At 36.1% G+C, this 12103-nt stretch overlaps 1 protein-coding gene and 1 long non-coding RNA gene across 38 annotated transcripts in view; one reads left to right on the top strand and one right to left on the bottom strand.

Moving 5' to 3' along the window:
• Positions 1 to 12103, bottom strand: part of LOC103046516 (polymeric immunoglobulin receptor) — a 235265-nt gene that overhangs the window by 92552 nt on the left and 130610 nt on the right. For 9 of the 37 annotated variants that reach the window (XM_049486336.1, XM_049486320.1, XM_049486332.1 and 6 more), the window contains exon 4: positions 10030 to 10347. The exons of 13 other annotated variants lie outside the window; for them this stretch is intronic. In XM_049486336.1, the coding sequence (XP_049342293.1) occupies positions 10030 to 10347 (318 nt within the window). Of the gene's footprint in view, positions 1 to 397; positions 695 to 6665; positions 6716 to 9422; positions 9732 to 10029; positions 10348 to 12103 lie in introns of all 37 variants that reach the window. 15 more of the 37 variants (XM_049486300.1, XM_049486313.1, XM_049486319.1 and 12 more) reach the window with 3 other exon arrangements.
• LOC125806731 (uncharacterized) overlaps positions 1 to 12103 on the top strand; it is a 220008-nt gene that overhangs the window by 82063 nt on the left and 125842 nt on the right. The window lies entirely within an intron of this gene.

The raw sequence follows: 12103 nt of genomic DNA, 5'->3' as shown, positions 1-12103 counted from the left end.
GAAGACAGAAGTTAATGTCTTAAATTAAAAAGCCTGCAGAAACTCAAAACTGTCGTGAAGGGAAATGTCCCAATTCCCATTTTAACATTTTGAACACTTACCCACCCTCACTTACACTTCAAACAAGACGTTAGGGTTTGGCACAAGAATTGGGACAGACAACAACATTAACACTTAGCCGTGGTTGCTGAGTTACCCTGTTCTGATAGCTGCAAACAGACTGCTGTATTTTGCAACAGAATTCAAAATAGAGTGGAATACTAAACAATAGATGTTTTTCTACCGTCCCACAAAATATATAGTCATATTGCACAGCGCTACCTGATCATGGTGTGTATCAGTTGCCCTGGGGCATTGTGGGTAAAACTAAAACAGTTTAACAATTAGAGAGTCTTACCTTTGACCTCTAGTGTGACATATGGTGTGTATCTTTCATCAGCTCTGCACCGGTATTCTCCAGTATCATCTTTATTCAGGTCTGAGATGAGAAGAGAGAAATTCCTGGATTTTGGTTGATCGAACATCCAAACTCTGCCGCTGTAGGATTGAGTCTCATTAGACACTGAGATCTTATCTTCAGACCCCGGCTTTGAGAAGAACCATGTGACTCTCTGAGGATTGATCTTTCTGTCTTCAGGACAAAAGCAGGGCAGCAGCACAGACTCTCCTGGAGATTTGATGAAACTGTTCTCACCTTCATTCACAGAACAGCCTGTAGAGCAACAGATCCAAAATACACACAATCAGCATCACATTAACCTTAAATACACTGTGTTAAGATGTTAAACATGTTAAACATGATTTGTGGTGTAAAATGTTAACCAGGATGAAGATGCTAACAATGTGATACAGAAAATAAAGGCTATAAAAACTGACAAAAGAATCAGAGCTGAGTAACTGTAGCATCTGTACTGAACTACAGAATAATCCCTCTTTTCTACCCCTACCCCTTGTTTATGAGTTTAATCCTTCCCCTTGGAACAGAGTTACAAGATAAAGGGGTGAAATCCTCCCCCTAAGAATTAAGAAACCTTTCGAGCTCCTGTAGGCGACTCTGTCAGGCTGATGTGACTAAATTGGAGCACTAAAGTTCAGCAACCAAGTTCATTTTAGAGCATCACATGTCTTCAATAAGGTATTAAATTTATTAAAGTGTGGGAACAAGATAATTAAATTGGAGCCAGAAAATAATAATTGTTTTTTTGTATATGAATGCACAAATAAATGCTTTGATCCAAGGATTATCTTTTGTAAGAAAATGGAGAGAGAATTGGTTTATTTTTATTTTAATCTTGTAATGAATTATAGTGATATTATGGAGTCTCCTGCAGTGAGACATGGAATAATTCTAAGTAAAAGACACTTAATTCTAATACTAAAAGCTGATTGGCTCAGATGCAGACAGTATGCAGACCTGTTTACCTTTATTAGGCAGTAATATTGTGCACAATCCCTGAAAGCTGCTTGCTTTGTTAGCAGTGAAAGAAAAAGGACCTTTTGGCTATGCCTTAATAAGTCGTGGCCACGCCTTAGGATCTCATTTTGATGCTTTAATAAGTCATGGCAACGCATACATTTTTTTAACATGATGTCACCTTAGGGGCTCTGTAAAAAGGGGGCAGGCGATGCTGCATTTAATTATAATTTACCAACCTTTACTTCCTCTGTGATGGGGAGCTGAAACTTTCCCTTCCACCTTAAATTCTGCAGCCTCTGCCAGCTGTTTCACTGTTTAAGGTGGAGCATGAACGTTGGCTAGCCAGCTAACTACTGAGGTGAACTACTATCATTTTTTATGCTCATTATAAAGAAAATACCCAAAAGACAAAACAATTTTTCTCAGGGAAAATACTCAAATTTGTGGGTTTCATTGGTGGCTTGTGCCGCCATCTGGCCAGTGATTCTCATAGATCTTCATTTAGAGTGTTCCTTAGAAAAATCTCGGTTTGAGGAGTCATGTAGTACTAACACTTCCCTTAACCTACCATTCCAGCCTAACAAGAATCAGTACCCCCACCCCTAGGCGTGCCCAACAAAACAGTGGGGTAGGGGTAAGTGGAAGGGCCAAGGGGTGAATTGGGATTGGGTCTTACCCCCAACATTCACCACCTTTAGTGCTTTGGCACATAGTCTTTTTTTTTATAAATGGTTACTGGTGAATATGGGTTGCATGACTAGTAGTTTTCACTAGTTGATTAGTTTTTTTTTTTAAGTAATCAGTTAGTAAAGTAGTCATCATTTTCATAGCAAATGTTATAGCAAACTCTTTAATGTGCTGTTTAATGCTAGTTTGACAACAGCAATGGATACGTGAAAAAAAAAATACACCCAATACACCTAATATTACACCTCGTCTCTCACAGTGAAAATGTAATTATAGAACATGATAGACATGTTATAATATTACATTCAATTTTCTTCCTTGCACGCTGCAGTAAACAATTTTAAGCATGAATTGCTTTTGTGAATTGCTGCTGATTTTTCCTCCTCTGACGAGTCAACTACTTGATTAATCTATGCAACCCCTGTCAGTGACATCATGACTGTATGATGTGCATTTCCTCAAACCAGCTTCCACCAAAATGAATCTTTGGTGATGTTTGATTTACCTCTGATATAAAGAAGGACAGCAGTGGTGTATTTCTCGTTGACGCCACACAGATACAGTCCTTCATCTTCTTCAGTGAGGTGGGAGATGATTAGAGATAAATCTCCTGGAGGATTCTGAGTCAGTCTCTGAACTCTGCCTCTGTATCTCTGACTCTTACTGTCCTCTGGAAACACTGAATGTTCAGCCTTGTAGTTGCCAAATGCAATCCTCTTCGTATATCCCCACATCAGTGTGTTTGGGTTGTGCTGCAGGTCTTCACAGGAGCAGGGCAGCACCACCGAATCTCCCACAGACTTAGTGATGGATCCTCTTATACCTCTCGGTACAGAACATCCTGCAGAAACACCACACCAACATCACCTGATAACTGTTATTATATTATTATGATCATTCTGATTCTGAAACTAATTATAAGTATTCTGTTGGGAGTACTAACACACACACACACAAACACACACACAAATATAGAGGCAGACACACACAGTATTTGTCTCTAGATCTTAACTACACTCCTTCCTGCTCTGCTAAAAATACCAGTCTGGTCAGCTCAAGTTGGTCAGCTGGTCGAGCAGTGAGGGGTTTTGGTATTTTTGGGGTTTTATGGTTTAGCTGGTCTACATGCATAATTAACCAGAACAAGATAACCAGTATGACCAAACATGCAAAAATCTAATTAGATTAGTAATTAGCTGATTAACCAGCTAGTCTACCATCACAGGTTTAGACCGTCTCAAACTAGCTACAAACTAAATCTGGATTTAAACTGGATTATTCAGTAAAGATAGCTGGAGTTTCTGGCTGGATTTTACATCGTCATGTACATCAAAAGTGTAACTTTATTAATTAGACTAGCTTCACTTTTTAAACATTTACAATAACATGCTAACTCGTAAATTGAATATTTTCTCTCTAATAATGTGAGATATTACTGGCTTCTTAGTTAGAGTATTGAGTTATGGATCTCTTCCAAGGATTAAATGAAACTTTACCCAGTCATATTTACAAAATATATTGTATTTTACTTGTAGTTTGAGACAAATATGAAGGTTTACAGGTTTTTAGACAGTTTGAATACATTAACTCTGCTTATATAGAAAGAACATCCAACTCATATATGACACAAATTTCTGACTTATGTTCTAAAATAGAAATCAGTCACGCTCTGTGGCAGAACCAGTAAGAATCTTAGTTTATACATATATGGTTGCTATGCTGTCTCTACTAGTTGCTAAGCTGTTTGTGCACAACTGTGACAGCAATGTGTGCAGCTTGAAGTTGATGAATGTATTCATAAGAAAGGGTTTCCACAACTATTTAGACATACAGTGTAAATGTTTTCTGGTGAAGAGAAATATTAATCTTTCACCCAAAGTAGAAAATGTGCATACTGTTCTATATTTGCAGTTAATGTGTATGTAAATGAACAGCTGCAAATATTCACTCCCTCATACATATTCATTTATGAAGTGGTGGAAAATATGTGAGGGCTGTAGTTAATTTGGTGTCAAAAAGTGTGACTGAAAAAAAGAAGCTGTATGAAACTGTATGTGTGAATTACGCCTCAGTCTATGTTAAACTGATCTCAGCTGAGACTTTCATGTTTAAACACCACTGATCAAAACCTCTGTTCCTCTAAATAGTTAAATGAGTAAAAGATGAACTGATCTCTAAAAGGGAGAAAGTTAAAGAATAAAACACTCTGCTGGTAAAAACAGCTTATCCAGCTCTTCATCAGCTTAGATTATAGTTTTATATGAGTTTGATGGTTTAGCTGATCTACAAACATGATTAACCTGATCAAGCTACCAGTATGACTAAGCTTCACCAGCATTAAGAAGCTGCTCGACCATCATGACCAGTTTAACCAGAACACCAAACGGGTCAACCACAATTACCAGCAGCAATAACAATATTTAACCAGGATAACCAGCATTACCAAACTGATCAACCAGTATAACCAGCATTATCAAACTGATCAACCAGCATAACCATCTTTACCAAACTGATCAACCAGCATAACCATCATTACCAAGCTGATCAACCAGCATGACATGTACAGAGAGGCTTTTACTGGGTGAAGTTTCTCTCTGTTCAGCATTGTGAGCTACAGGGTGAAGTGAGTAATTTGAGGCGGTGCCTTTTAAAAAAAGAAACACTTTCCTGGTTAATGTTTGTAAAATACACAGTAAATACAAGTTATATATAGAGGACTAACAAAAAAATATGTGAATAAACAAAGTGTATATTATTAAAATATGTGTGCAGAGTAAATAACAGCAGGGTTATTTGTCATAACTTTGTGTTTATCAGTGTCTGTAGGTTTTTTATGAATTCTACAGTTTAGTATTGTAGAAAAGTTACTTTGAAATCAGAAGAGGTAAAGAACACGTGTTTGATCAGGATAGTAAAGTTCAGGAGTGAGAATCTAAATGTAAAACAAAAAAATAAAATCTATTCTGATCATGATATTAAATTGTCTAATGATGAGATTTAGGGTTAAATGATGTCCCAAAAGTATCAACTCCAAGAGAGACAGTTATACTTTCCTTACATGCTCTATATCTAGCAGCGTAACTAGAACTGCTGTGCATCCGCTTTATGATTAATCAACAACCAATATTTTAGGTAAAAATAAAACTAGGTGCAACAAAACAAAACAACACAATAATCAACAAATAAACACTCAAATTAAATGTAGTAACCACTCGAGCCTCGAACCCCCTCCTCCCTGTGCTCTTTAACCTTTTGATGCGCAACATGGGTCAAAAGTGACCCGACTGAGTTTTAATTTTCTATATCCTTATTTAACTTGTTTTTAATTATAGTACATTCTTATTTTATTTTTCCTTTCTTACTTTTTGAATAAAATCACTTTTTGTATCACTAGCCCTCTAATGCAGACATGCGTCAAAAATGACCTGCAATCATTTTCTATATTAATTCATGCATAGCTGAGGGTTTGTTTAGCACAAATCTTCATTTTTATTCTCCTTTATTACTTTATGAAGAAGCGTTTGTATTTCTACATCAGTTTTACACACACGGGTCAGACACCACCCACATTCACCATTTCACAGCTCAGCACAGCTCCAGTCTCACAACTCAGTGCTGTTTTACAGTAACATTACCTTAGAAAATATCTGATGCCAGTAGTGAAATATAACTGTACATAATATTTGATTTGTGAAATGGTAAATGTGGATGGTGTCTGACCCGTGTGTGTAAAACTGATGTAGAAATACAAAAGCTTCTTCATAAAGTAATAAATGACAATAAAAATGTGCTAATAAAAAAAAACATTTAGCCATACATGAATTAACATAGAAAATTAATGCAGGTCATTTTTGACCCATGTGTGCATTAGAGGGATAGTGATACAAAAAGGGCTTTTATTCAAAAAGTAGGTAAAATAAAATGTAAATAAGGATGTATGATGATCAAAAACAAGATAAATAAAAAAATACCTTAAACTCTGAGTGACTGAGTTAATATATTGCTAAGATATATCATAGAAACACTCAGCCATTCATGAAGTTCCATAGAAAATGAATGCGGGTCATTTTTGACCCATGTTGCGCATTAGAGGGGTTTGCATATGTTGCACATCAAAGGGTTAAGTCACACACACACACACTAACACACAAACACACACACACAGGTTAAATTACTTACAGTTCATAGTGCCAGTTACTACAGTATAGTAGAATAGTGTTTTATAGTGTCTATTTTTGTGTTCTTGCTATATTTGTTTAGCTCATCTACTCAAATTCTACAAAGATTTTCTTTGATTTTAGAGAAGGTTTAATAATCTTGTGATTTTTCTTTACATATTGTGATTAGTACTAAAATATTATTCAGAAACACTCCTGTTAAACAAGTGTGAACATTCAGAAAAGAATACTGTCTCTCCTAAATAGAAACATTCAAGATCAGAGAGAGAGAGAGAGAGATATAAAAACACACTAATAATAACCACAGAATAATTTCCTCTGCTATCCACTATTGAACAAACACACACACACACACACACACACACTATTCACATGAAACTTACCTGAAATCTCATGCAGCACACAGTAGAGCAGATACACCCAGAGCAGCATCTTCAATCAGACGCTGATTTTTTCTTTTTTTGGCGGCAAGCCGTTAAGAAAAATAAGGAAATAGGAGAAACATGTAAAGAGTAGAAGTTAAAAAGTAATAATTACTCCAGTAAAGTACAGATGATACAGAAATCTACATTTCTACTGAAGTAAGATAACAGAGTAGTTGTGCTTCATTACTCGACACCTCTGTTCAACTACTGTCACAGACTAAACTGACTCAGTATTAAAGTCACAGTGCTGAACAGTTCACACTCCTGATGTGAGGAATCCCTCTAGTGTTAGATTTGCACATCTAGTGTAAGAGGTGCTCACATGATGATATTAGTTATATTCACTGCCTGACCAAAAAAAAAGCCCCACACACTGATATTTGATTGGACCACTTTTAGCTTTGATTACGGCTTTACTGATTTGCTGTACCATCGTTTCCACAAGCTTCTGCAACATCGCAACATTTATTTCTGTCCAGAGTTGCGTTAATTTCTCCCAAAGATCTTGTATTAATGATGGGAGGTTTGGAGCACTGCACAAAGTCTTCTCCAGCACTTCTCTCTTCTTACCCTGATGTGCACATCACTCTGGATCAAAGTAAAGGACTCATCAAACCACACAACCTTCTTCCATTGATCCATTTAATCTAACCTTCATGTTCTCTGGCAAATTAAAGCCATTTTTGCCAATTAGACTCACTGATAAGTGGATTAGTTAAGGTTATACAGCTGTTCAGTCCCATTTTCAGTTCCCTTCACATTATGCAAAATGTGGAAATGCTCTTACTTTCACCATTATTAACATGTCCCTAGTGTTGTAACATAGTCCTAGTGTTGTTTTTCTATGATTTGATTTTACCAAGTGTTACAGAAATCGCCGATCACAATCATTCAAGATTCCTTCATCTAAGATGATATTTCCCCACTGTCCTTCAACTTAGACATTTTGTTAAACCTGATTTTAATAGTTTAAGCATCTAACCTAATCTTGATAATGAGAATTTAACACTTTAGTTCACGAAATAGTAATATTGTCTGTGTGCTGATTTGCAGCCAAAACACAGAAAAAAAGTAATACGGATGAGAAAATGGACAAAGAAAAGAGAACTTGTTGATGTTGCGTGACTCCACCCTCTGCTTTCTCCTCACCTGTGCCTCTTCCGCAGATCCTTAAAATTAAAACCCTGGTAATTAAGATCTTAAACTGTCCTAAAATTACTGTCAATTTGGGGGCGAGCTAGCTAGCATACTAAAATTAGCAGCGAGCTAGCTACGTTACAGAGGAGAGAACTAAGGTAAGCAGAGAACTAGCTAACAGTAGGGGTGAGCTAGCTAAAATACACAAAAATAAACATAATCACTACAATTTAATTGGTAATTTCCTCTTTTTTTCATATGTGCAGGAAGCTACAAAATGTTGGCTCTGTTCTGCATCACAATGAAACAAAGTAAAAAAAATAAAATAAATAATAACAAATGGAAAATATGGAAATCTTAAGTTTCTATGGTGTTTTTCTATTCTAGAAGATCTTATAAAAATGTATTGTTTTTATTGGTATTTTTTTTTTACGAGGACTGAATTTTGGGTTTGATTTGTGTTAGTGTTAGGTTAATGTTAGTTAAAGCTTGCCTACTTGTTTGTTTACATGTTTGAATCATGTTTGAACCAAATCACATCACACAGTTTGTGATCGCATTAACTACATTTATTTTCTACCCATCACAGTTTAAACTCAAGACCATGAAATATTTGTTCATTTGAGGTGTAGTGAAATTAATCTAAAAACAATATAGGCCTAGTCCTAGTCCTAGTCACAATATATTTTGGGGTGGGTCCTGAGATACGCTCAAAATAACAACCCCAGAACCCCCCTGGTTACTCCTGGGCTTCCTACAGCTGGGGAGTGTTATTCACCTTTACTCCACTGCAGTTAATATATATCAGTCTTTGTGCGCCCCCTACTGGACAGCTGTATAAGTGTTGAAAGATATAGAATCAGCATCTGAAGTAAGAGAAGCATGTGAACATATGGGTTGAGTATTATTACAGGATTTTAGATTAATTTGTCTCATGCAGCTCCACAAACAACACATTCCACTATTTATTTACTCAGGCAGCTCTTTAAAATATCTTCAGATGAGTTTTTTTTCTTTCTTTAAATATGGGAACAAAAAAAATCAGGATATATTTTGTAATAAGAAATAGATTTTACGTTTTGCCTGTATCTACCAGTAAATGATAGTAAATAGAAAAGAAAATAATTGTACAGAAAAATGTAAAAGCTCAAAACTCAGAAATATTGACTCTGAAATTTTGTTCTATCAGATTTAAACATTTTAAAACAATCACTTCATTGCATCCTTTGGGTTTTTCCTCTTGGACAGTGAGTGACTTGTGGTGGTGAAGTCTGTTGATTAGTGGATGTTTTTTAGACTTTTCCATGCCCTCCAGTGCAGAACTCTCTCAGTCCTGTATGTAAAACACAAAATGAATAAGAACATTCTATTTACACATAGAGGAGATACTGAAGTTTAAATGCTTGTGTCTGACACTCAAAAATGTCCACAAGGGCAGGAGAACAGACTCTTTTGGGTATCTAACAATCTGTTTCTCCTGAGAGTTTGACAGTGTACAGTCTGCAGAAACGTAAAGCATTCTCATAATGTGAGTGTGTGTGTGTGTGTGTGTTTCCAAGAGTGACTCCAGCAGTTTACCTTTAACAGTGAGGCTGAAGGTCCTGTGCTGGTTCTGGTTTATCCAGCATGAATATGTTCCTCCATCCTCTACAGTCAGGTCTGAGATCAGTACAGAGAGGTTTCCTGGAGAGTTCTGCTTAAACGTCTGAACTCTGTCTCTGTATCTCTGATGGAGTTCAGTAGAGAAGAGATCTTCATGGTCTGGTGTTCTCCACTGTACTCTTTCAGGACTGTCCTGCAGGTCAGTACAGGAGCAGGACAGAAGAACAGACTCTCCTGATGATCTGATTATTGGAACTGTCTGTTTATTCTCTGACAGAGTGCAGCCTGAATTAAAAACACACACAACAGACATTCATTTATATTCACATCTCACAATAGTGTTCAGTACATTAGCACAGTAAACACATAATGCATGGAACCTTAGCTAACTGTTCACATTTATGCCACATGTCCAGGAATCAGATATGTATCAGATCTAGGACCAAAAGTGAAAGTGACTCAAATCAGTTTGGAAAATATTTACATAATTTGTACATAATAAGTCTGATAATGTGGTGTATCAGTTGCCCTAGGGCATTGTGGATAACACTAAAGCAGTTTAACAACAGTTTAACAGTCTGACCTTTGACCTCTAGTGTGACATATGGCCTGTATTTTTCATCAGCTCTGCACCGGTATTCTCCAGAGTCGTCTTTATTCAGGTCTGAGATGAGAAAAGAGAAATTCCTGGATTTTGGTTGATCAAACATCCAAACTCTGCCGCTGTAGGATTGAGTCTCATTAGACACTGAGATCTTATCTGCAGACCCCGGCTTTGAGAAGAACCATGTGACTCTCTGAGGATTGATCTTCTTCTCTTCGGGACAAAAGCAGGGCAGCAGCACAGACTCTCCTGGAGATTTGATGAGACTGTTCCCACCATCATTTATCACAGAACAGCCTGTAGAGCAACAGATCCAAAATACACACAATCAGCAACACATTAACCTTAACTATGCTCTAAAGTACAGTGCTAAGATCTGTTAAACATTATTCTGTAAAAAAAAAATTTAAACCTAATTAGTGATGTACATTGTAAGCCAGGGTGAAGAATTATGCAACATAGTAAATAAAAGCTATAGAAACTGACATAGAACTAGGGGTGTGTTTTGCCAAAGCTTCTTAAAACGCATACTTAAATGTATATTTAAGACTGTTTCCCAAACTCTTACGTATATAAAGTACTATGAAAACTCGCTCACAAATTAACGAGTAACCTGACCCACTTATTCACTTAAGAACATAAAGAACTTTTTTAAGTGGATTCTGCTTGCAGTTTAGCACCTTAAACACCAGAGATGCCAAATCTGTGAGAATGTATTATATTATATTATACTGTATAATATTGTATTATATTATATTGTATTATATTATATTATATCATATTATATAATGAAATCACTTTGTTTGTAGCTTGCAGTCTAATTGGGCACATTTGAATTAACCAATCAATGCAATCAATGAATCCCCACACATTAATGGTGATGGTCACTGTTTTAGCAAAGCTGCTGTCTCTAAGTCCATGCATTCTGTAACCAGACTGTTACTGTGCTATGCTCGCACCTACATAAATTTTACCATCATTCAGAGAAAATATATTTTCATGCCATTAGGAATTTCCCTAGTAATGTAGGTCCAGTGCATGGGACGCTTAACACTCTCAACACTTCCGCCGTCTTTAATCTCACCTACACGTATTGCAGGTAGGGGTACTCTGTGGTGAATGTACAGGTAATATGTATCATCAGGGGCTCTTAACTGACTTTTTTGCATGGTAGATTAATATTAAAAACATCAAAACTATTAAAGGACACATGTGGAATTATGTAATAAACAAAAGAAGTGTTTGGGCTCCACAAACAGCGTGAAGGAAAAGCACCTCCAGGAACACCTTCAAGATGCCAAGAATTCCAGGTGACTCTACCTCATAAAGACACAGAGAAAAATACCAATGATGTGCAAACCTTTATAAAAGCTAAATGTGGTACTTAGAAGAATCTAAAGTATAAAACATATTCTGCTTTGTGTAACACCTTTTGCAATTGCATGTGTTGCTGTATAACTTTGATTTCTTCAGTATGAAATTTACAGTGTAAATAAATGCATGAATTACACTGATAATGATATTGATTACAACACATTTCTACACTTTTTGTGTTTAAGAATAGTATTTAATGCCAAATTTGTTTTTTTAAACTACATGATTCTTTAAATAAAGGGTTACTTGTAAATAGGGGTTTCACAAATAGTAATTTTCACACTAGTTGACTAATAGTAAATAGTTGAGTAGTCATAATTTTCAATGTAAATCCTAACGAAAACTGAGTTTGCTCTTTTATTTGTTGTTTAATGATAGTTTACAACAGCAATTAATGCATTTAAAGTGTACCTTAACATAGGCTCTAAATTCAACTTCAACATTCAAGAAAATACATAATACATAGTAAATTACCTCAACTTATTCCTCATCCTTCACAGTGGATATTTAATTATAGAAGAGAAGTGATAGGTGTGATAAGTGATAATCTTTCTTGTGCGCTGTAGTCAACAACTAAGCTTTATTCACTTCTGCAAGAATTGCTTCTGTGAATTGCTCCTGATTTTTCCACCTCCAACCTGTAAACTACTTGATTAATCTATGTAACTCCTGCCAGTGG

Source organism: Astyanax mexicanus, chromosome 13, assembly GCF_023375975.1.
Source record: "Astyanax mexicanus isolate ESR-SI-001 chromosome 13, AstMex3_surface, whole genome shotgun sequence".
Taxonomy (NCBI): Eukaryota; Metazoa; Chordata; class Actinopteri; order Characiformes; family Acestrorhamphidae; genus Astyanax; species Astyanax mexicanus.
The sequence above is the reverse complement of the archived record's forward strand: the minus strand, read 5'-3'. Positions and strand labels throughout refer to the sequence as shown.